At 37.1% G+C, this 27,338-nt stretch overlaps 1 protein-coding gene across 13 annotated transcripts in view; it reads right to left on the bottom strand.

Moving 5' to 3' along the window:
* Sei (potassium voltage-gated channel seizure) overlaps positions 1-27,338 on the bottom strand; it is a 145,568-nt gene that overhangs the window by 92,439 nt on the left and 25,791 nt on the right. For 11 of the 13 annotated variants that reach the window (XM_072014197.1, XM_072014185.1, XM_072014187.1 and 8 more), the window contains exons 3-4: positions 11,397-11,555; positions 2,752-2,902 (exon numbers count right to left, since the gene is read on the bottom strand). In XM_072014197.1, coding sequence (XP_071870298.1) covers positions 2,752-2,902; positions 11,397-11,555 — 310 coding nt within the window. Of the gene's footprint in view, positions 1-2,751; positions 2,903-11,396; positions 11,556-23,515; positions 24,050-27,338 lie in introns of those variants that run through there. The other 2 variants (XM_072014194.1, XM_072014196.1) reach the window with 2 other exon arrangements.

The following is a 27,338-nucleotide window of genomic DNA, read 5'->3' as shown; positions in this document are numbered from 1 at the left end:
ATAGTAGGATTTCAGGAACATATTCGGTAAATCGAGCATTACGATGACACTGGACCGAATAAACGTCCCAGTTCGGATACACGAAGTTTTACCGTATATATACTTTTTACCACCAGCGTTTTATTTCTTATGTTGGTTGTCGGACGAATTCCTAGTTGATTAATTATTTATAGAATATTCATCGGCAATTTGACAATTCAGTAGCCTTGGTCTCATAATTGGTACTCGTCAAAGTAGTAATATCAAACTATATAATATTGTAGTATTATAGCAATGAATTAAAATACTTGGAAAACATTTTTATATCGACTCGTCCTTATTCACAGAAGTTCTATCATTTCATAAATGTCACGTGGAAATATGTCATCATGACAAAGATTTACGAGGTTCGAAAGAGAATCGTGATATTCACGATTTGTCACGAATAGCGTCCATCGACGAGAAGGAAGGATGAGAGGTTGCATAGACGGCGTTCACGTTGAAAGAAATACGCGTCACGATTCGTGAGCCATTCGTGCGGCAGAGATATCGATAAGGGTTGTTTACGAAACCCTTAATCAATTCAGTGGTACCACACGGAACTACTGTTTACTCGGGCGGATGCCAATATTTGATCTCGTGTCTGCTTTCGATCATCCCAGATTACTATGTTTTCCCCCTCGCTACCAAACGAGACCCTATACATCGAGAAGTGTCTACCTCGATGGTGGCATCTTGCACGAATCTTTTAAACGAGGTGCATTTTTTTTAGTATCATCACCTAACCAGTTAACTGTGTTTGACGTGTATACTCGCCGTCGCTTCTATTTACTTACGCACACTACGATCTAACTCCATGAGAGATTTATAAAATTAAATTCCTTAATTCACTGGTTAAATGAGTCACTAAAATATTCAGTATATTAATTCTGTCACAGGCTGAAAAAGTCGTTTTAGCGAAAGAAATAGAAGAACCGAGCTCATAGTAAATAAGTAAAATTTAAAAATTAATAGGTATCTATATTATTAAATGGAATGTAAATATTCCTTTATGAAAGACTGAAACTAAAGATTAACAATAAGCGTTCTGATGGTGAAATTCTAATAGCGAAATTCCAATAGCTTGTAAAAGCCTTAGGGAAATTTGTATTCTCTTGCTTTCCCTTCCTTGCCCTCTCTTCTTTTCTATACTGCTCCCATCATTGTTCCTTTCTTTTATTTTATGCTTTTTCCTTTATTTTGCCCTTTCCTCTTGTCTTCCTATCCCTTCTTCTCTATTCTCTTAACTTTTCATCCCTCGTGCTCTTCCGTTTTCCTCTTTCATCTATTTCGTCTCCCTTTTCCCTCTTTCGTCATTCTGTTCCCTTCTCTTTCTTCTTTTCCCATCCTGTACCATTTTTGCCCATTCGATTTTCATGTTAGATACTCTCCATAATCATATGTGTCGTATCAAAAATTTAATCAACCCAGAAGGGTACATGGAACATTCGAATATTAAAACAGAATCGCGCACGATCCAAAATTCGCTCGCAAATATCAAGCACCACGAGCTACGAATTTCTAATCAACGTTCGAGCGAAACCATGGAAAGCTATCGTCGCCACGGAACATATCTGACACGTTTGAAAATTCAATTCAGCGAAACGCTACATAAAACGATTGAGATTTCTATTGCTCGGTTCTTTGCCGGCTTGTCCGACGATCGATTATTGGAATGGAGAACACGGGGCGGCACCGGTTAACGAGATATCGAAACGGCCATTCGGTGTTCACAAAGGTCCAACCGAATGCCAGCTTCATTGTCGGCTACGCTGTGAAACCGGCGAGAACAATACATTGTATCATTAACGAGCCGAGTGTACTTAGTTAGGTCAGCTTCGTCAGTTTCTTAATTGGCTTCTGCACAACACCCGCAGTACGACAAATCAGCTCGCGCAACTCCAACTACTGGACAACCCCAGCAGCAACTTCTGAATCAAGACATTTTCTGGACCAATTATGTACGATACAAGTGATATTCCACGTGAGATTCTTTTTTCGACAAGGAAATTTCTCGAAATTTCATACAAGACGGTGATTTCGTTGCGTGATAATCCCTGCAGCTTTTTATCGCAGGTTAATTTTCTGGTCGTGATTTTATTCATTACGCGAAGAAATTCTGACCGAAGAGAGTCCGATTTCCATATAATTTTGTTACTATTTTCTTTGCTTGCTTCCAATTTGATACTATCGTGAAAGATATATTGATATATCATGTAACACATATAAAATATAGAGAAAGATATTCGTGTTTCGCAAATCTCCCCAATTTCATATGGATCGATCGCAATGAAACAAACAATTGCTTGTATAGATAGATTGGCAATAAATCTATGAAAGATAATTTGACAAATTCTAATTAAACATTACGATTGCTGATGTTTGTAAAACGGACCAACCTTTTGCAGAAATTAAAAAACCCGTATAATTTCAACTGATTAACGACTTGACTGATAGCCCATTATTGCGGTTGACGCAAGTATAACAATCAATTGAAAAATGTAAGATAAAATGGAAAGAAACCTTCGATATTTCAATATTAAGAAATAGATTGTTCGCGCTTTTCGCGTCTTGTAAGTTCCATTTCTTTGCCATTAATATTCCCCCTAAGCTGTACCGCATATCATAAATTAAATGAAAGCAGTACGATAAACTTATTTGCTTTCCTATCTTGGTCCGCGATTCAACGTGCGAAAGTTCGATGAAATATTAAACGAAAGTTGGAAAACTCACCAGTTCTCAGAGGCGTCCTCGTCGAGGATGGTCCCGTCAGCAAGTCGATGAGGTAAGTTGGTCGTGGTTCTCGGTCGATTCCTGACCCTTGGTGGACCAACGACACCGGTCCTGGAGAGGCCAGCACGAAAGGACGCCCTTGCCCTGTCGACTGCTCGAGTCAACGTCATTGAATCTTATTAGTGATTGTTAGTAGAAACTGCTAGCTATGCATCGAAGAAAATATATATTGCGAAAAATCACGTATTACCATATCGTTTCGATGAAAAATTTCCATCAAACCGTTAGTAGTTTGTTATCGTTAAATTGCAGACGTTTATGCATTCATGGGAAGTTTAATTTTTAAGACGCACAAATACCACGCTATGTTCGTATACAATCCGAGAAATATTGCAATTTATATTTTTTTCAAATTGCGTAGATGACATCTATCATCAATTTTTAATCACTTTTACAACAATTACTAAGTCAAAGATATATTGTTATAAATAATAACGTCGAAGGAATATACTTCAAATAAAATTAATGATTTTTACAAATACAATCACTATTTGAATTAACACGTAACAGATTGCTTAATGTACAGAAATGTATAAAATATTTAGAATGAAGCACTCGTCGTAATAGTTAGGGAAACAAATTTCTATTTAAAATTTGCATAGACCTGTACAATTTACTTAGAATTGTTTTGTATTTCATTAAATTCATGATTATTTTACAAACCGGTGAGCATTATACTGGCATAATAACGAAGATAATACTACCGGAACAATATTATCAGAGAAAGTTTTCCAACGTTGTTCTATACGTGTTACTTTCCGCAATATATTTTTCTCATCGAACTCGGGTGTTTGAGTGAGTTACGCGTAAACGAAGTTAGTCACCGGTTGGATTAAACAAACTTTCGCTGGAGTGAGAGGAAATAGGATCATGAATCGCGTTGCACGGACACCTGAGAGCACTGAGGGCACGGACAATGACTCTGCTTGGAAAATTAACGCTTTGAATACGCTGAACGCTATGAGAAAAATTGTATTTTTAGGAGAAAAATCTGAGAAAAAGTAGAAAGTGAACGATAAATTTAGAAAATAGAATAAAACATACGAATTGTTACAAGTGGCGTGGTGGTACAGTTTCTCGAGACTAAACGAATGTTTTCAATGCAGATTATTCGATGGAAAAAGATTAATTTGACTTGCAATAAAATTGCTTGTACCTTATGATATAATCGAACATAATTGTTTACTAAGTTCGGGAACTTATCTGAATAAATGTTAACACCTAGTTAATATTCACTTGCAATAATCATCAATTATTACGAGTTATGCTGAACTGTATAGAAATCATATAGAAGGACCAGATGGTACGAAACTGTCGATTTATCGTTATATACACGATTGGATCGTTGGCACACGAATTCTACGAGCCTCTGTATGATCATCGTAAAGCTTTTTGATTTTGGGCCAAGCGCGAGTCGTTGAACTTCACGTACCGAAATACTATAACTGCTTTACATTCGATCACATGAACGAAAAGGTACTAGCAAAATTCAAAAGGAAATATCGAAGAATTCTATTGAAAAAGGTATTGCGAATTTTCAGATTCTTCTATAGGCCATATATATTGTATTTGTAAAACTATGAAAAAAGATAGTGACTGTAACAAACCGTAAAATGAATCCCTTTGTGCGTTTCAAAAGCAAAATAGTGAACATTTTTCGTCTTGATAGGATACAACAATGCAATAAAGTATAAAATTCTAGTTAAAAAAAAAAAAAAAAAGATCAATAATACATATTCCCGCTCGAAAGTTTTAAGACAGTTTAAATTGGCACTTTATACGACAAAGAAACTAAGTAACGTATAAAGCGTCAATATATTACCAGAATTGCAAAAAAGTACAAGTGTGATTTAAAATTCATAACCTAAATCATATGTTGAAGTTTTGTTAAAAATAAAAAGTGTGCTTACTACTTTCAAACAAAATATAGCGAAGGAAGTGAGTTATAACAGTTTATGTGAGTTTGTCACAAGTTGGCTGTTGGACAGCCGCTAGCTTTCCTCGCAGTTGAACAATATAAATGATTTAGGAAACGCAGGAATCCGTTTAAAATCCTACACGAAGATAAAAGAATCATCGCTCTTGTCGAGGACGAAGATTAAAAAGGAAAGAGCATGGAAACGGGAGGTGTTTGCGATTGGAAGCGATGGGTGCAATTTTCTCCGGATGCTCAGGGCCATCGATCGTTATTAAACAGCGACAAAGGCATCCCTCTTTCTCACACGATGTCCCTCGAAATAACAGCTCGTTAGAAAAAGAAACTCGAAGATTGATTGGATCGTTTCACATAATTGTCCTTCTTATAAAGCGTATAACAACGATCAACCTTGTGTCTTTAGATGTTACATGCGTTGGATAAAAAATGAAATGCATCCTTCATCCTATTACCAAGGGAGTAAAAGAAATTCTTGGAACCATTAAAAAAGAAATGAAAGGAAAAAGAAAGACGAAAGAGGTCGTGTAATAGGAAACGAGTCGATGAAAAATCGACAGAAAATTAATCGGTTGGCAAGAAATAAATACGATAGCAGTTTCTATCGACGTTAAAGCTTGTGCTCGCAGTACGATCAGATTTAATTAAAAATTGTTTGGCAATGATTACAATTTTCGATTCTCGTTGAAACTTCAAGTAAAATATCACGGAAATACATAGAGTGGCTCGCGGCGGTATTCCAACATTTACCATGGAAAACTTTCCTATGCTTTTACGTTATTGTATGCATGTGCATATAAAAAACATTTTGAAATTTCATTATGTGTACTCGCACTGAATATTTTGTAGCTTCGATGTTGATTTTCACATTTGCTTTGTACTTTACCAACATAACCATGACAGTCGGCTTTCATTACGGTACAGTGAAAATTTCAAATGTTTTAACATAACACGCACAAAATACTAATAAAGGGTTTCTATAGATATTTGTGACATTTATCACAGAAACCTGCTATCTATATGTTGTACGTTTCACATAAAACATTTTTGAAGTTCCATTAATACTGTAACGAGACACGATTATTACGATAATTAATATGAATTTGAAACCAATTGAAAAATCTATATAGCAGTTGCAAGGTATCTATTGCAAATATATATCTAGTATAAAATTAATACACGCCATAAATAGCCATTTTAAACGTGCAATATTTGTTAAAAATTGTTCCATCGTGGTATATCGATATAATGGAAATGTTTCACTGGGCGAAATTCTTCAATATTTTACACAGTACATATGATATACTCATAAAAGTTTTCGACAAGTGTTCAAGTACTTTCATGAGTTATATGTATTATAAAAGTGAAATAAACGTGGCTCGATCGTCCACAGACAGCTCCACGTCCATTTTAATAATCAATTTCATTCCCAGGGTTGTATCCATCAGCTGATTCGCCCGTGGGGGTTGAGGGTGGATTTATCAACCCGCAGGTGGGGTGTCTATAGCTTCCTATACGGGAGTATAATATTTATTACCGGGTCAGGGTTAACTGTTAGGCGCGCCACACACGTCCAGCGACTGTTCTGCGGCGTCATCCTAAAAATAGTTTCGCGAACACTTCCAGATATAAAACGTGACCACGCGTCTCTTCCTCTTCGCGTGTCCCCCTCCTATACCCTAGTGTACACGCGCGTGTGCTCGGAATTGCACTGAAATTGCCCGGAGAATCGGTAATGCCATTTGGACACACGGGTTTACTCTACTTGTTACAAGCGTTCTTCTGCTAAAAAATTAAAAAAGAAATTATCGTTGATGACGGATATGGGAAAAGGAAAATCGAAATACAAGTTGATGAAAGGTAGTGCAAGATTGATAAGAAATATTCATTTCCAAAGGTTGTGGATCAATCTTGTGCAGTTGTAAGCTTTTCAGGTTACTGCTGAACTTATTTAGAGTTCGGATATTCGGTCAGAAAAGACTACTCTGGCTGTTGTATTTGAGGCAGTCAGGAAGGAAATATGGTGTAAGTGAACGGATCTTTAAATTGAGGGAATTGTGGCTACAGTTATATTCTGGTAAAAAAAATCCATATGTTCCTGAACATATTTATAAAGATTTGGAAGTCTACAACAAACCCCTAAATAAATAAAATTAAACAACGCTAGATAAATAAGAAAACTGCAGATTAAATAGACTATTCTAATAAAGAAGTATTGCTACACGTATCCATGAAGAGATTTGCAAAGTCCATAAGGAAATTTTGTAAATAAATATTATTGTACATCGTTCCCCATATTTGTCTTGTCTGTTTGGTAAACACCGTACTTTTACTATTTTTCTTCACCGAGTTCCTCGATTTTCATATGAAAGAAACTACCGTCGATACGAACGAGAACAGGAAAAAAGAAATTGAAATACAAATGAAGGAAAAAGTGGTCCAAGGATGATAAGAAAAATTCGCAAGACTCGTAGCGCCTCGTTTAATCGGAAGCTTTCCTATTCGGAATTTACCGCTTAAAACTTAAACCCTGGGATGGTCAGAGACGATAACAAAAGTCGAGGCAGAGAAGGAGAACCAGCGGATCAATTACGATTGGGCGGACTATTCGAAGGAAGGAGCCTCTCGATCGAAAACTTCAAACTTTTCTCATAAGATGATCCTGCCCTGTCTGTGAGAAAAAGTAAAGTAGGTAAAGATGTAAAGAAATAAAGAAATCCGGCAGTAAAGAAATAAAGAGATTAAGAAAATCGACTGAGATTAGCGGTTGCCCTTCGTACGTTTCGTGCGATCGAAACGTGACACGCGGAAGGACGTGTGAAAGAACAATTCGCGAGTGGCGCAGGGTATCGTTGCACGATTCATTATGCGGGCAAATCTGACCTCGATCTCCGATTGTAATAATCTTCATCGGGTGGTAGAATGTGTGCTACATGGCCCAGTTGCCAACGGGCCGGCCCTGAATGTCGACGACGTTGTCTTATACCGATCGGTGCAGCAGAAAATAATGATCCTCCAGCTTAAAAGCCGCAGGAAACTATATGTGAACGTAGCACGAAACGTTTTGGCAAGACACCGTGTCAAGCGTCCAACGTGCGTTTCCTCTTTTCTCCGTGGCTTCGTTGCCTTCTGTCAGTGATTTTAATGGCCACTGAACGATTCCAAGGAATTGCGTTCGCCTCTTGTGCATCCTCTTCCACGATTCAATCGATTCTAAGATTCTTAGTGAAATTGTATATCACGGATAGACTGCGGATTTTTATGCATTTACGTAGAATTAAAAGCACAAGAATGCGTAGAATATACGTAATATGTAGAAATAGCCAAAATATTAGAGCTATGAACAAAAATTTTCCAATGAATTAGATAGAAAAATTCGTGACTCGAATCCAAAATTAATAATGTGAATGGCGAAATTGGTTATCATCTAATAGTATAATGTAATTTTATATAATGTGATTTTAGATTGACATTGGAAGTTTTAAATCGCTTCTGATATTACTAATACGGAACGTGCAAATTATTAGATGGATAGTATTACGTAGAAGCGTTGGGTGGTTTCGGGTAGTTACAGCAACAAGCACTTGTCTCGCATTTCTGGAATTCGAACAATCGAGCGCTGAATACGCAAGCTAAAATGACACTTCCACGGGACACATATGACGCCTTGATTTAGTAATGATTGCGCTCTAGCTGCTTTACGCGTTGCAATTTGCGCGACAATTAGCTACGTAAAAATCCTTTGAAAGCTAAGTATGTAATTGCTGTTACTCGGTTTTGAGTGCAGTTTTAAATGTAAGAATGTTTAATTAATTCTAATTTCGTAAGTAGTGAACTTATTTTTTAATTCTTCGTTCCATATTTTTCACGATCTTTCCAGTATGTGATGTATCATATAATGTAAATGTTTCATCCTATTTTATTTAGATTTTATAATAATGATGATTAAGTATCGAATGTAAAGTGTTTATTATCGGTTAATTCCGTATTTAATTGTATATTTAAAAAATTAGTAATTCTCATCGATAAGTACTAATTTAATAATAAATAGAATTAAAAGTATAAAATATCGACGCAAGATTGCTGAACGTTAAACTTTCCTCCTACAAAGATAATTATTTTAATTAATTTCACTGCATTTAATTAAGTGAAGGATGCACTCGAGATTCCATTTGAGAAGCGCACTTTTTTCCCGGAAAAAATTGGCAAGCTAAGACACTTGTATTTCCCCGGCATTCAACCACCTGCGCTTTTAATCATCCAAAGAAGAGAAGAAGATACACGTAAAGTTGATCTCCATAATTCCATCATCAAAGTATTCGCTTGCGATACAAGACCTAAATAAATAATTTAATTTAACGCGTTACTTTACGCAAATACACAGATCCAAGATGTGACCAAAATTTCAGCAGAGTTAATAAATAAACCGAATAATTTTTCAAGAATAATACGAGTAAGGAAGCTAACTTATTACGAATACTATGAGTACACTTTCGTAGATTCTAAAATAATTCTAGGACTGCTAGGGCGTAGATTCTATTGGTAAATGACCCAGGACGTAGGTCCTCTTCTTAAATTAATTCAAGATTTAATTAATTCAAGACAAGAACCACCCTTAAATCATTAGAAACTCGAAGACTCTAGTTTTGGATTAATTTAAAATTATAGACTGCCTTTGGATCGTTTATAGAATGATAAATCACAATCTTGACTGAAGACATAAGATCAAGATTCTAAACTATTCAAAATCATCCATACCATGAAAAATGGTACCGTCGAGGTCTCTATTTTTATTCTAATCCAAAATTGTAAAGCTATCTTTGAATAAATCACATTCAAGTGCTCTTCCAGGCGTAAAATCAATCCTAAATTATTCAAGATCCTGAAATCACCCTTGAGCCACCATGAAGTCGAATCTTCTTAATCTTGGTTTAATCAAAAGTTGTGTAACGATGTTTGGATCGTGTAAACTATTATGGAATGATAAGTTCTCCAATCTCAGGACGTTGTTAGGGTGTAGAAACAACTCCTTAACTTTTCGAAATTCTGCAACTACCTTTGAATGTTTTGTGGAGTGTCGATATAACGAAACCTCAGATACAGACGAAAAATAAATATAGTACAGGTTCTTGTACCACTGAACTAATATTGTTATTAACATTTTATAAGTGACAAACTAGAAATTTCTATCTTTGTATGTGGATACAGAGTAACAGACTGCTTCCTTCGTTCGACGTTTGTGAAACGACGTTGCCGGTGATCGTGTGAAATTAACGTTTCAATCGAGTAAAGGGAAACAAGGGGAAGCGCGAGACTTGCTTTGCGAAATTTTTAATTAGTCGTTGCAAAGAAAAAGAATTCGGCGCGTTGAATTCTGTCGGACAATGAAGCGACTCGGTGGTAATTTTTACAAGCACCTTTCGTACATCAGTCTGTGGCAAGGAAGGTCACAGTGCGCTCCAAGTACGCTCCTACGGACACACCCCGTGTTAACACTTAACTACGTGACCTAGTGTCCTCGACGTTGCACAACGAAGGCAATGCGAGAAAAAGAGAATGTCTGTGGAATTAAATAGGACAAACAGAGGCGTGGGTGTGACATTTTTAGCGCGATCGAACGTATTTTTATCTGTTCAACGCATTGCGTTTTCTATTAGTTTGTTCCGTATGAAATGTTCGTTTGAAGGTCTCAGATTTTTCATTGGATTATATGAAAAAGACTACTATTGATTTCCAGTGTGATTAACGTGAAATTGAATGTCAATTAAAGCTCTTTTATTTCACGTGTTTTTTTGTTTGAAATAGGGCTGCATGTTTTTCAATATTGTTGTTGTAACGGTGCAATAAATTCGTAAGAAATTCGAGTCAGTTTGTACAACTGGTCTAAAGGCAAACATAATTTTAATGACAATACCTTGATTATCTAAAATATGGCTTAAATAATAATATTTATATTAATACACGGCTCATTGCTTTTTCTCTCCTCTGAAATCGTTCATTCGAAACGTGCTAATTAAAAAATACAATAGCAACTAAGTAAGCTAAGTATGATAATTGAATCGACGCAGTGTATGCGTCACTAGTAGCTAACGTGTAATTAAACGTATTCTGAAGAAAACCAGAATCGTGTTTCGCTTAACCGAAGGAAACGAACATTTCATATGCTACAACCTAATGCATTGCAAATTAACACTAGAACTAACAGCAATGCTATAAAATTAACAGTGTTACTAATAGTACTAAAAGCAAGTAAAACAAAAAATAAAGACAGAATACAAATAAAAATCATCGAAATTCACAAAAATGCATTATTCTAAATTTATAGAATTATTACGAAAAATTATTGGAATCGTTTAGTTTGATCACTCTGATACTTCTAATGTTAAACGGATATATTTCCACGTACGATTTAAATCACCTGATACAGTACCAAACTTCATAATGAGTTATTTAAGCGTTAATTTGCCAACTATTCCATAACAGGGTACGAAAAAAATATACAGTGGTAAATGCAACAACGTGAATACAAATTGGACATGAAATTTATGGAGGTTTCCGTGAAGCAAGTGATTCAAAGTGGAAAATGAGAAACGGCGAAGGGAGAGAAGGGCAAAAGAGAGAGGGGGCGGGGAGAAAAAAAATTGGAACTTACAGCGTGTGACGAGCCTGTTGTTGGTCTGGCTTGGGGGCGGAATTGCAGGCTGCGGAGGTGGCTGCGAGCTCAAATCCTCGAAATTTATAATTTGCAAGCAGATGTCGTCCACCTCGCTCCTTATTAGCGCTATCACCTCGCTGCACAGAAATTTGGTGCCTGTGACAAACAAAGATTAATCCGATTAGCTCGCGCCCACGTAATACGTCTATCTTTGAAACAAACGATCTTTCAAGTTTTCTCCTTCCTACGTACAAAAATTCGTTACCAGATTGCATATCTTTATACAATAGCATATTTGTATTACCACAATTAAGGAAATAGAATCTGTACGTGTAAAAATTTATTTCACTCGTTAAAACCTACAGCAAATACTTCAGCTTGAATATCCTTTATATTTTTGCATATTATGTACAATTTTGTACATGTTTGCACCTTTAAATCTCCCATAAACTCATAAAGATCCATAATCTACCCATTGCTATAAACTTTCGCTGTAATAACAAGAGAGATCGGTAGTAAATGAAATGTTGAATTATTGAGGAACTAAAACAACGATTGCCCTATATTCTGTGATACCACAATTCTCGTTTTAATACCAAGCATGCATCTTGCGACGATAGTCCATTAGAAGCAAAAACATTGCGATATAACTGCTGGAACAACAAATATTAATTTCCAGCAACAATTTTTTTAAATGCTTCTTTATCGGTCACGTTAAAAGGGAACATGGGTATCTGGCGCGATAAATATCCACGTTTGACGTTTCGGCGAACGTCTATTAGAATCCAAGTCCGTTAAACGTCTCGTGTGTTGTTTGAAGTTAGTCATAGGATCCCACGAAGCAACCAGCGGGCAATAAAAGCTTGTATCTTCGAATAAATCGCGTCTGGATTCTATCCAAATACAGTGGCTCACAAAAGTATTCGTACACTTACCATAGGGATTTTTATATGCATGCGTGTATACAAATTTTTGTTATGCGATGATCATGTTGGAAACACGTGAACTCAATACGAAAATATATGTATAAAGAAGTTGCAAGATATTTAGTAAAAGATTTAGTGCAAATACATAGTCGCTTTAAAGATATAACGATAATTAATAAAAACGGTTCTAACGAGTGCTAAGATTTACTAATATTGTGGATGATCGGCTGTTTGGAAATTGGTAAATTTTTTAAATGTTTTAAATATTTTCTGACAGGAAAAGATGTCGATACTGAAAATCAAACTATAGAATCAATAAAGGAATGCGTATTTTATACACATAATGAGACACGACTGTCCTGTCCTGATTATATTGGTCAAATTGAAACCAATCTAAAGGTGCACATACATAGAAGCTACGAGAACACTGTATTATGGAAAATAGCTATAAAATGATCATTATGATTAAATATTTTTACGATCTCCGTGAAATATACATATATTTGTATTTGTATCTTGTAACTTCTGTGTACGTTTATAGGATCGTTAAAAATTTCACGTATAATCACGATGGTTGTTATATGTAAATGTCGTTATAATACTAATGAAATCTCAAAATGTTTCATATAACACACGTGATATGTTCATAAAAGATATCGACAAGTGCAGGAATACTTTTGCAGGCCACTGTATTTCTCCCAACCAACGTTACATAGTCGTAATTCGAAAATTCTTTTGCAGAAGCCACGTAACATTGGTAAAAGTGGGGTAACGCGATTGCACCACTTTGTTAATGTTCCATTCGGATTCGTGACGACTCGAGGAATTATCGCACCACGTGTCACGTGCGGATAGCATAACTTGGAGAAGCAGCACTGTGCAAAGAGACTTCTGAATCAACGTGAAACAAGGCGAATGTTGGACGAGTGTTCCTTCAGGGACATGAATGAAGCTTGTAATGGAGTATTTGGCTACAGTGATCGTCAGTAACTAGAAACGAATGCTGGGAATGAAGTACATGATGATAAAGGCAATACATGTAACTAATATCTCGAAACAAAAAGAAATTTCTTTTTGACTGTTAGTCCAGAAATTTGTTGGAGAGACATTTTCTCACAAATATTCGAACACTTGTAGAACTCTTTCGTGAATATATTATGAAATCTGAACCTATTACAGAATTTTAGTGGAACGATGATGACACTAGTAGTAATAATGATTATAATAACCAGAGAAACGATAAAGAGAAAGATAATTTAAGATAAATAAAAGACAGGTAGGCTGCAGACTTTTATGCGTTTATGTGAAATTTGGAAATGCAAGAACTCGCAGAATGCATATGATATATAAAAATATTTGCAAAATATCCAAAGTAGGACACTTGTTATAATTTTTGATACATCAAATGAATCTCCATCTCCATCTCCATAAAGATACAAATTTGCATAGAAATCCACAGTCTAGTTATAAATTACAATAATATTTCATAAATTATTGAATAAAAACGTACGTCGATTAAACAGAGTTAACAGTAGCGTGAGTATGAGCGGTGAAAGGATGACGATGAAAATATTACGCAGTTAATAAGCGCCACGCGGAGTGATACATCTTAACGCCACGATTTTCGACAACGGAGTAACCTCCCACGCGTTTGATTCGCGTCGCAAACTATTATAATTTGATGGGGTGGGGATACGAATGTGCACAAATAGGACTCGGCTGATTTCCTGGAAAACCAAATTGTCCTTCGAAAATGTTTTAAGCAATAAGGATATCGTATATCATATACATTTCACAGCGGTTCACGAAAATATTCGCACGTTTATAGAAACGCTTTACGAATATCTTACGTACCTTATACGAAATATTTCGAAACTTCATTAATACCATATATGAAATTTGATTATCATGATTGCAGTGGTGCTTGAAATTAATCTGAAAATGTACAGAGAAGACGCAAGGTATTTAATGCAAGTATACGTATATTTCGCAAAGTATTTTAACAATCAATATCAATGGAATCATTTTTAACACTCGCAACTATGTTTAAGATAGCTATTGATCGTACTATAGTACGCTAATTTCTTATTAAATACATGCTGTAGCCTCTATGCATGTACATTTTCAGGTTAATAGACCAAATTGTATTACCATGACAGTCGTGTCTTGTTACAGCGCTAATGAAAGTTTCAGGCGTTTTGTATAACACACGTAACATACATTCACAAAAATTACAAGTATTCAAATTCCATGTCAAACGATATCAAGTGTTCCATGAGTCGCTGTACCTCACAAAACCAAAACCCAAATCCAAAAACGCAATCCGCATGAGATTTCCAATCTAAGCACCAAGCTATCGGTTGAAACGCGAATCACGGTCGGTTTCCAATCACGAGAACGAGTATCCTATATCGAACGAGTGTAAAAAGCTTCTTCGCGGCATTTGTGGCCAGCGTCAAGGTCACGGAAGCCCGTAACCACGAGAACACGATTAACTACGACTACGACGAGCGACTTGGTGGCTTTTGTCGCGAACTCTGCGAGCGCAACTAATTAGCCAGCGTGTGTTTACGAGTCAAGGTACGTTGGACTCGGTCCAAAAGGGCTCGACAAAAGGAAAGTGTGTCCCGTGTGTCGACCAGAAGAGCGTGGCCAGGCATTCGGATTGCCGATTCGGACAGGCTTGCTTGCGCAACCGGCCGGTGTGCCGAGATGGAAAACACACACCCTGGCACGCCGTGAGCGTAATCGGTCGGATAAGCGTGCCAAGAGTGCCACAGGCCACCTGGATCCTCGTCGTTGAACGTCATCGATGTGGAACGTCAACGATGATGAGTCTAGTACCGTGAGGATTCGTCGTTGCGAAATCGTGATCGGCCACTTGCTCGAGAACGACATGAATTATGGATGGAGCTTCAACTTGTTTGATTCTAGACGCTTCTTCGACCATCCATGAAAAAATAAATAGAGAAAGATCGTTCGAAATAGAACTGATACTTTTTTTAAATGGGTAAAGATGAAGTTTAGGGATTGGTTGGATATTTCGTAATTCTGTGAATGAGGCGTCTCTTCGATCTTTATGAATATATCGAACCAACTTTTATGAATCTATCAGTATACTAATGGGTGAATAAAGGAATATTTCTTCAAGCGAATAGAGAAGCAAGCAAGGAGAATGTTTAAGAGTTGGCTAGATTCTTAGAAATCGTGAATGCTGCATTTCTTCGGCTATTGATGGGTGAATGGAAATAGACTGTTTTACGTTTAAAAGGGTGAAAGAAGAATATTCAAAATCTAAGAGATGATTGGATTTAAAAAAAATTATGGATACGGCGTCTCTTCGACCACCGACGAATGAATAGAGAAAGATTATTTTTAGTAGGACAGGTTGAGAGTAGAATGTCTAAGAGTTGGTTGCGCTTTTAGGTAGTTTTTAGATGGTTTCAAAGGGCGGAGAAATAATAGTTTGGCTGTGCAGCAGGCGAGGAAGTATTACATAATCCCTTGTGAGGCAGTGACTGGAAGACTCGATAACCGGTTGCAATGTTGGAACAGTATCAATGGAACTGTTTGATCTTTTCATTAAATCTTTCTATGTACTCGGAACTTGTAGCACTGCTTTACGTCTATTTATATTTTATCAATTATGGTCATGGCCTCCACGAAACATACGAGGATACATTTTTTAATTTCTTTCAAAATTTAGCAAAATAAACGTGACAATCGTCCGTCACTTAATGTTAATGAAATTTTAAAAAGTTTCATACAAACTAGAAATTATATGCCACAATTTCATACTCACAAAATTATATATATGTAATGATTTCCTACATTAAGTACTCAAATATCGTCATGTGTCACTCTATGTATTCCAGCCGATTGCATGGCTAATCCAGCAGGATAACACATTCAGGATGTTTAACGAGAGAGAAAATAGAGCACGTTTAATGACAGGTGGAAGATGATAAAATTCAGCGATCAATTAGAGAGACATTCTCGGTTCGGCCAAACCGCTCCTCGTGTCTAGATAGCGGCTAATATGTGCAATACGTGTGGTTTCTTCGGCAACGTCACAGCAAGCTGTCCTATCGATCCATTGCTGGCTTTCTTTCTCTGTTACACTTTTCCTCTCGCTTCCCCTTTGTCCCTGTGGAATTACGCACGCAGACGGGTCACGCACAGCTGGCTTGTCAGATCCAACTGAAATGCGAGCATGCGAGGAAGAAACACTGTGTAAAACAGCCCTCGGCGGGCCAGGTTGCGCCTTTCACATTTTCTCGCTCCATTTTTCATGCGGCCTGCGCTACTGACTGCCGCCTGTTAAACTTTCACGTTGTCAGAAATCCACCCTGAAAAGGAACAACCCCCCAAATCTCCTGACACTTTGTTCTCTTTTTTGTAGCTTAATTAAGCACGTTTGAATGAAGAGCGAGAGATAATATGTGAAAGTTATATCAATGCAATCTTTTTGGAAGAATTTCACTAAAGCGACTTAAATGTTGTTTTGTTAAGATGAAAGAGATGTATTAAAATAATAGATGCTTCATAGGAGTTCGTTATATATATTAGGTGTAAAAAATATTCGATCACTTGGAGAAAACATAATAGTTTACCATTGGAAATTATTCCATTCTCAAATTATTTTATTAATTCTATTTAATTTCGTTATTAATTATGCACGTTGAAATTGGGATACTGAATAGTTGAAGCTGATCGTATAAATATAGAAATTTCTATTAATTATTTAGGACCTGCACAGAACACATAATAATTCCGAAATAATGATTGAACATAACAATTCCAAACTATAGTGTAGGTATTCGAGAACAGAGCCTTGATTCGATGATTAAGATTCAAATCCCCTAATTAACTCGATTTTCGTATTTGATTGAAACAAAATTTGAAGAATTTTATTTTCCATTAAGTTCTCAATGCAGTCACAAACAGAAAAATCGTTATTCATTCCACCCAAGATACAAATAAATAACTATCAACTGGTTGAAGAATACACCTCGTTAAGCTATAAACAGACGAAGGGACGAACTTCTTTAATGACAACTTTAATTATAATGAACGAAGTACGCTTACACGAGGTGACGACGTGACGAGGATACTTGCTTTGTTCCGAGTTCATTACTTTTTGCTTGCTCAAGTTCCAGGTCGCTCCAAAGCAGGAGCAAAAAAGGAAGAAAACAACCCACTGAATGTTAAACAAATTGTACTATTTAATTCAACATCATCCGTAGAAGCTCTCGCAAAAAGACAGAAGAAAACAATATAAGAAACCGAAAAAGACAGTAAGGAACCGTAAGAGTAGCTCTGTTTGCTCGCCTTCTTGATTCCAGAAATTGAACCTGAAAAGAAGTCGAAAGGGGAACAAGTAACCAGTGAAAATTCCAGTGGTACTCCGACTTAATTGAAACGTCAGCCTGTGTAAACAAGAGAGAGTGAGAGAATGAGAGAGAGAGGGGGGGGGAGAGAGAGAGAGAGAGATGGTTGGGAGAAAAGGCTTCGTTTGACGGCGTGAAACGTTCGTTTTCACGGCTTACCGTGAAACGAACGCTCCTCCTCGTCACTTCCCTCCGCGTCGAGTCCGCGCATAGGAAGTCGCGGAATAAATGGCGGCGTGCCAACGATTTTTCTTCATGAAAATTCAAGATGCGGTTTAAAGGATCACGTGCCGTTAGGCGACCAATGCTAAGAACACTTGCTTTGTTTCGGTCGAGTAGTCCGGGGGTCTCGTTAGGTCCTCGTGGCTCCACGGCTTTTAAACCAACGTCGAGACGGAGAAGGACGCTGTGGATGAGTCAAGACCTGTTTCTACGAAAGCAGGAGTAAAAAGAAGTGGCAAAAAAATAGAGAGAAAGGCAAGGACTAGGGCTGAAAAATGAGAAAGGGATGCGCAAGCAATAAGGGTGAACGCACGCTGCATTCATTCAGCGCAACGTCCTTGTCGAGAGAATGAGGCGAAGCATAGGAGATACACAGACGATGCTCTTTCAGCGGAGCCTGCATCGTCTTCCCTTGGAAAAAAGAACCAATAATCCCTCCGCTGGATAAAACACTTGGTCGATCGATTTTTTTAAAAGCTCCTGGCTTTCGATAAACCCTCGGTTTTATAGAAATGGTTATTATTGCGGGGAGACACTGGAAGGCTCTTTAAATTTCTATTTTACCTTGGAATAGCTGAGAGAAATATTAACACTGAATCTACCGGTCTGTAATATGTACTTAAATGTTCTATATATGTATATGTGAGTCAATTTAAATGATATTGATGAAAATAAATTTGTCTATATAATCTTATCTAGAATTAGGTAAAAATCAATATTAACTTTGACAGAAATCAACTGTATGTTTTAAGTAACTGCTGAAAAAGAAAATTTGAAATCCGTCGTTTTGGCGGGTTCGCTAGTTTTACCGTAGAATTTTAAAGTGACGAAGTTAGTAATAAATTCGCATATCGAAGCTTTATGACGAACAGTAGCGTAACGGTAGCTGAGTGTGTAACTGTTTTGTGATGACTGCGTCCCAAAGAGTGAAAGAGTCCGATGGTCCGTGTCTATTTCAAGACCTGCAGACACTAATAAACTCGTATTGATACTTCTAATGTTCTCACGATACACACGTTTAGAATCCTATGGCGCTTCATCAAAGAGGCACACGAAAAATAATGTTCCTGCGTAGAAAATTCTAATTTAAACATTACTTGTCAACTTTGTCAGCTGTACGACAACACGGGATAAAAAAATAAAAGGTACAAGAGATAGAATTTTGTTCGTGGACATCGAGGAGGAAGATAAGCCGACATCTCGGATCACGAATCTTCTTGCTGCGCGATTTGTTCGACAAAATCGCGATACTCGACAGAATCTCGAAGGTCGTTCCGTCTTTATACATATTTTTAGACCACGCGACAACAGCACAGGCTGCTGTCCACGTTACACGAGGAAAAAAACGAATCCGACGAACCGAAAGAAATTCTTCGATCCTCGGGACGACGAGAAAGTATACGTTTGAAATTGGACCGTGTAAATAAACTTGATCATTTTGTAACAACATAGAACAAAACATAATTTGGTTAGAAGATGAGGCAAATTTGTGGGGACTTGGATAGAAAGAAAAAATAAAACAGCCATCGATAATACATGGCGCGAGGTAGTGAAGAAATAGCCAAATGAATTTCTAAAATTGCTTCAACGTACTACCGTGCGGTCACTATAAATAAGCATCCCCTTCGGGGTGCGCCCAGCGTCCAGAAATACATCCAGTCCACTCTAATTCGGCTAATTTACACATGGCCCTTCCTGATCCAACTATTGCATGCTTGCACGATGACCTTGTGCATCATCCACCAAATTGACAACTGACGATATCATATATAAGTAATAATTCCACTTGATCATGACAGTTTATGAAAAATGTTCAGTATCATCGCTTGCTTCAATTTTGGATATGTCGTTCGGAGTGTTGAAGTACGATATATCGTTAGTGTAAAAAAGTATGATATATCGTTATACGCAGTTGTATGTTGTGTTTAAAAGTATGCAGAATATATATGATACACAAAACTATATAAAATATCCACAGTAAATTAGTTGGTCTAGTGCCTAATAGAAAAAAATAAATCTCTTATTCAGATTCGATCTTTTTCCATTCACAAAAATATCAGTTTGTATAAATAGTCGCAGTCCAACGATAATATACTCATAAATTCTTCGGATATCTCCTATGTTTTATAAAAATTTGATATCTCGAGTAGACTGTGAATTTTGAACTGCACACAACTGTTTCTCTAATTTAAATGCTTCGATTAATTCTAGCACTGTTAGTCACACCATTCACTCCGATGGCATTACCGACAAGTCTGATGCCAACCATTGGTAACACCTTCGACATGATGTAACCATTAAAAACTGAACTTGTAATTAGTTATTGAATCTGTAACTACCTGTGTTTATACCTATTTAAATAGTACAATTTTAAAAAATGATCCATATTTCCACGATTCCCTCGTTGATTGGGATCAAGGTTCCTCCAAGTCCACTCCTCATCTAAAACCGTGATAGGCAGCAAATTGATAAGATCGATAAGAAAAATATCAATTTATCGAACTACCTACTAACTATCATACTCCAGGCTCTGGCTATCAATTTAAACGATTGATGTATGTAATAACGTAAGACCGAAACACACCAGTTTATGAAATTATCGCACGATGAGGTCCTGGATGTCTAGTAAAACGATTGGTGGATAGTGAGGAGGTCATGATACCGCAGTGGAACGAATAGCCGAGTGGTTAATGGGTTAACGGCTCCCTCCAATTGGTCGATGACGCTGTGCCCTCGTGACGTCACCGAGTGCAATGCCCCTGTGACGTGGCAACGTGTGCTGCAGGCCAAGCAATGCACAGAAATAGCATGCGCTTTCTCTCTCTCCTTCTTCCTCGTTTATTCCTCTGTTTCCTTCTTCTACCCTCTTAGCGAGGTCCGCTCCCTTTCCGAAGTGTGCTTTCGGGCTTACGAATCGCGAAACCCCGTCGTCCGATATACTTGCCAAAAACGGCCACGTGACCAGCCCAGGAAAATGTCAAACGTCCACAAAGGAGCAACGGGAAGGGAGACGTTCACCTGGTTTACTCCGGATGACCCTAATCGCACGCGACTATAATCCGACGGAGCTGATCGGCAAGCATGAAAGACGAACAAGAATCAGCTATTTTCGCGATGTCAAGGTACAATCGAGAACGTATCTCCATCAAGGAACAGGTCCACCAAGGTTTCTTAAATAAGACTTTGCTGATCTTGAAGGATTACGTGGTCTAGTTTCGATGAAGACGCTTTATTCTTGGTTACAATGGTGTTTCTTATTTCGAATGAAAGAAGGCAGAGAAAATGTGGATTTTTTTTCGTGAAATAGAGGCACACCAACAAAAGATAAATTATAGAAAAATTAGTAAGGTTATCTTACGAAAGGAAGATTATTAACGATCTTTTTCGTGAAATAAGGCCAGCTTAACGAACGGTAAATTATAGGAAGATTACTAAATCTGGTTTAAAATTCGATTTTAAGAGGAAGGAACGAAATTGTATATTCGAAGATCTGTAGGATTTAATTCCGATGAATGTTCGCGAATGAAAGAAAGAAGAGTAAATGTTGAATGTTTCCATGGAACAGAAAAATCTGAACGAAAACTTATTTATAACAAGACTGTTAAGCACCCAGTCCTTGAAACACTTAGTCTACTTTAAAATTCAAGTTTATGCGAGAAACAAGAATCGAAGTAAAATTACGCGCCTCTGGGAAGTCAAGGTTGGTTACAAAATATATCAGATTCGAAGTAAAACATTCAAGGTCCTTGAAACGCGAAACATACAATCTCGAAGGGCTATCGTGTCTATCTATCGTGAAAGGTGGACGTTTGCCCGCCGATGTTTCTTATCTTCACGATTCTTCCTATCCCTTTGAATAACAGAGATTGGATTGTATCGAACGGACTGCCGTGAATTCGACCTTTCCCTTCCACGAAAGAAACCACCCTTTTGTTGCGAGAAGAACCTGACCTTTCCGTTTCTCGTTCTCTTCGAGCAGAATCTTCTTTAACCACTAAAACTTTTTTCTGGTTAAACGTCTAATCTCGCCACCATCTTCAGAAATCTTTGTAAATCTCGTCGAAGATCGGAAAGTTGTTCGATTTGTCTTTTCCATAAATATTCCGCGACTGTCAGATCTTTTATCGTATAAATTGTTTCCTTCCGTCGCGTCGTCGTGTTCAGTAGTTTCGAACGCGTTTCACCGGAACGTGACAATTGGCCAGGCTTCTTCGCATTATAAAATATCGTGGAAATGTAAATAAATAACTTTATAGATGGTTCGACGCCAATCCCGTTGTAAAAAGTTCTGGGACTAACGCCATCACCAGATATGCTTATGAATATGTGGAATTGTATTTTATTATTAGACCGTGAATATCTATGTGATTATGGGAAAGCTAAAAGTGTAAAATGTATATAATATGACAAACAAAAATATATAAAGAAATATATAAAATGTATAAAATATCCAAAGCAAAGAATTAGTTATAATGCTTAGTAAGTGAAATAAGTCTCTGTTTAGGTAGACGTCTACGCGTACAAAAGTATAAATTTACATAACATATATTTATTTATAAGTCGAAGATAATTCTAAAATATAAAACATACCAGAATAAAAATAAGACCTTAGGACGATACGATATAATGCAAGAGGACTCAAACCAAACAATATCGATAAAACTTAAACAATATCATTAAGCTAAGTCTCATTATCAAGTACTTTTGTTATACGGAATATATCGTAACACTCACACATCCTCTCGTCCTCTATCTCCTAGTCTTTTTCACTGAGTTCAAGAAAACTACGCGGACATTCCAAGTACACATTCAGTCACGTCCACTAGAAGTTTGAGTGGTTGTGCAGTATTGTGCACTGTTCTCTCAACCGTAGTCGGAAACACACAACTTTTTTATATATTCCTAGCACTGCAGATTCAATTACTTACAATACGCAATCGCACAATATTTCCATTCCCGTATTATTATAAAAATAATGTAATTTTTCAGCCGTTGAAACCCAATCATTGGCAAGAAACAATTCGTATTCTGACGTTGTTCGAAAAATAAAGTAATTTTCTAGCACTCGAAACTCAGTCATTCGTAACGAACTACTATTGAAAGTAAAACAATCTAGCATTTGAAACTCGATCACCAACAATAAAAACTAGCACAAAATCTTAATATCCACGTTTTAGTAAAAACAAAATAATCCAGTAACTACACGAATAAACAAGTTCGTAATTTTTTGAAAGTAAATATTCACTTTGAAATATTTTATACGATCAACGTGGCTAACTTCGTTTATGGAATTACTAAATCGTGCGATCATCGCTATTTCACACTTTCATGTTCACAGAAGCAAGAAAAAAAAAAAAAACGAGCATCACACTATAGGAAGCGAACGACAATCGAGTTACCCGGTCAGCCGAAAATTCATAAAACTTCTGGTAGTCATAGGTGCTTCAGGTTCTCGCGATGAAAATCTACCCTCGTTCCCACAGACTAATAGCGTTCTTAATGAGGGAACTTCAGAGCCCTGGTGCCAGAACAAGAGAGAAAGAGCAAGGAATCACGGGAGCAAGTAAAATTAACCTACAATTTCATGGGGATCCATTCTCGCTGTTCTTCCGGGCTCTCCACGTCGCAACTCATTGCTTTCTCTCGCCACTTCACGCGTATATCGTTCCAATGAAATCGGAGTTTCCACGTGCAAGACGAACAAAAGACAAAATTTCGTTTCTCGTACAATTCTGATACCAATTCCTTCAACCAATAATATTTCCACGATTCTTCAATCTTTTCCTTTATAATCATTCACGTATATTAATTTAATAATGAATCGTTAGATAATAATCCACACTTGCACTCTTCTTATATAAAAAATTTCACTTTAGCTAAATGATATTTTATTTTATTACTGTGATATTCAATTGTTATTATTATACTTGATAGTATGTGACAGTTTGAACGTTTTAGACTTGGTAGAGTTATGAGACAGTGACATAGGTTCTCGAAAGTATATCGGAACGTTATTCACAGAAAGAGAACACGCTCGGTGGGCACAATTTGAAAGAAACGTGAGAGAATCACGAACGATCGAGCACGAAGCTAATGTCCGCGCGCTGTCGTTACAGAGACTGCAAGCCCGTACCTTAGGTGGCCTCTTAGCGCCGCGGTTCCCCAGCGAAGCTTTCGAAATTCGGAGGACAGACTACGCCGGCGGGACAGTCCAGTTCTGAGACGAGGCTTAACGCTTTGGCAAAGCCAACACGCTCGGAGTGTCACTGTCCTGACTACGACGTCACGAATTTACTGTTGCATCACGTGTGTTTAGGTAACAAAGCAAAAGAATGTTGCACGAGAGTTCGAATAAAATTTTGTCCATAGGTAATATTTTTATTACATACCCGTATTAAAAATTACAGTAGACTCATCACACGCGATATATAATTTAATAATTATTCGTTGTAAATTATGCAAATAATTATACGTGCCATAAATTATACAAATTCCACTGACTATGTATTACGATGATTTTATACTAATATATTCGTGATCGGTAATTTTAACAAGATCGTAGGTAAAAGTCACCTCGCAACGAAAAGCGTTGATAATCTTAAAAAATATTTTTGAGATACCTCCAACTCTTTAAAGATTCTTCTTCTGGTTGTCCAAGTATATTTGAATTATTTAACAGTACTCTCGTATCACTATAAAAATTTGATGCTGCGAGGATGGAATGCATAGAACCTAATAAAAAAATAGGGATGTGTGCCAATACCTTTCGTAGCTACAGCGAAATAAAAATACTGATAGGAAAAACGCTGAGACGAAACGAAGGCGAAACGGTTCGAAAGGAGGGTGGAAAGGAGAGAAAAGGAGAAGCGTCGGTGATGACGTCACGTTCCGACGCCGTGTGGGCCAATGGTGCAGGGAAGGGGGAGGTTAAACGCCTTTCCGTGATGTCATTGACTACGCTGTATACCTGGTGGGGACACACGAAAAGGGGGTACGAACGATGGAAGGAGGAGGGTGGGCGTTTCAGGAACAAGAGAAGGGGTGGAACACAAGCACTGCTATTCTTAGCCGCTTCAAACACCGTCCTCACGCTCTGCACGGTTGCGTAACAACGCGAGAGAGCACTCTCGAGGAGGTTCTCGCGAAATAGCCACATCTGCTGATGGGGGCCGATCAACAACGATATCGATACTCATCCAGTCGATGATTTCTTGGGAGAGAAACCACCGGTTAACAGTCTCGTGGCAATGTTTGTTGATGTTCGATAGAAAGAAGCTTAAAGCTCTTTTTAATCTGAACTGTTTTTCTCGAGAATTCAAGAATGACGAAGAAAAACATCCTAATGGAAAATAAAAAGATAAAAATGTCAAAGGAAAGAATTTTAGTGATAAGAAATAATTCGAAGATAATGAAGAAGTAAAATGAACATATCAGGAAAAGGTACTGAATAAAGAAAAAAAGAATTCTATTTTATGGAAATGACACAGGCACGTCAGAAAAGAACTTTGGTGGTAAAAACTAATGTCAGGGAAGAATTCTATTGTTGTAAAACGATTCAAAATCTCCAAGAAAATATTTCCATAATGAATTTGAATGTCAATCGGAAAAAAGAAGATCTTCTTACAGTTACGTCAAAAGTGTCCTCGAAGATCCCGGAATTTCGTGAATCTAAGGATCACAACATATCACAAATCTTAGAATGGCTTTGAATTTCACGTAGGGTGAAATTTAAATTTACAAACTTGTCGATATGAAAATGCGACACGATATATCGTGGAGGGCTACTATATGCATTAGCGTGAGTGTAAAGTTTCCCTAGACTGACCTTGAGTGTCCTGGCTCTACAACCTTGACGGATTCCGAGAGTATGGAAAATTAATCGATCATACGCCGACTTTGAAACTACTCTCACCGCATGGGCTGCACGCGGGTGATTATACCTGTGTTTGATTAAAGGATCCTTGATAGCTTCCTTAGCTGGTCTCGTGGAACGTGCGAGATCTTGGTCACCTAGAATTCGGTCTATAGGCTTCATCGTCCCTCAAACGCTTCCCCAATAAATTGATGAAATTTCGCTCTATATTTGTGTATGAATTGTCCATCTTAAAATTCAAGGAGAATTCATTCGTTACATTTGAATTGTTTACTTATAAAATTCCTTCGTTCTTCAAGCGTTTTGCTAAAATATTATATTATTTATTTGCATCGTGTTATATACATATCTGTATTTGAATTATCTACTTCGAAAATTCGAAACCAAGAAAAATAAAAACACAAAACATCATATTAATTCAATACTATTTCTACTATGTGAAATTCCACTGTGGAGATATCTTTGGATTATTAATAGGACGATAGAACGTGTGACCCAATCTTAGATCATCTCTAACCCTCTCCGTCTGCAGGTTTAGTTAACTTACTCTGCGTTTACAACTTTCATTTCAAATTATTAACTCGCTAAGTGTTTATAACACGTATTATTAGTCTAAAGCCTTACAAGATTCAGTAAGATGTCGTATCCGATCGTATGAAACCATCTAAAATTCCATACCCTGAAATATCTTTTTGAACAACTTTTTAATCTTTTCTGAAGCTCTAGCAATCTCTCAACCTTTTCAAGGATCTAAGAAATAATTATTTTTTTCTTTTTTTTTTCTATACAAATTGTTGTGTCAGTGGAACCTTTTCAAAGATAAATCCCATAATAAAACTATTTTTCCAAGGGTGGAAATTGTTCCGAGTCTCAGCCTCATAATAGTATATAATGTTCCCTCGAATAGCGTTGCTCGAGAGAAGCCTACAGAATAGCAGATTATTCCTCGCCATTGGTCTGAGATGAACAATGTCCATGGGAGTAGTTGGAACCGGAAGAGACTCCGCAGAAACGTCCACAATAGTCAGATAGTCCGGAACAAATACAGACAAAGTGACAACCATTGCACGTGCTGTATTACCCCGGACTTCCTTTATATCGAAGGAAGTAATAATATCTAGACATAAATATAATTTTTAAATTGTAACTTTAAACTTTTTTAATGAAAGTGTAATTTTTATTAAATTCCTGATTCTTGAATTATTATTATTACTGAATTCTTGGAAGTACCTCTAAATTGCCAAGTTTCTTAGCAATCTCGTAATGCATTGAAATATCTTGATAAACAAATTAACAGTAAACTAAGAAGAGAAGTGCTTGGAAATTCAGTTGTATTTCCGTGAATCGCTTTAACCTTCGTTTAGTTTCTATTGGCATAAAACGCCATATGCAGTGCAAGAAGTCAGCGTCAATTGGTGTCGCTACTTGAAGCTTTAATTTAAGACTTCCCCGTGTCATGAAACCGCGTAATAAAGGTTTGACATTTCAGCCCCCGATCTCGATGGCCATTAATTTCCGCCGCATCAAT

Source organism: Bombus fervidus, chromosome 12 (genome assembly GCF_041682495.2).
Source record: "Bombus fervidus isolate BK054 chromosome 12, iyBomFerv1, whole genome shotgun sequence".
NCBI classification, from domain to species: Eukaryota; Metazoa; Arthropoda; class Insecta; order Hymenoptera; family Apidae; genus Bombus; species Bombus fervidus.
The sequence above is the reverse complement of the archived record's forward strand: the minus strand, read 5'-3'. Positions and strand labels throughout refer to the sequence as shown.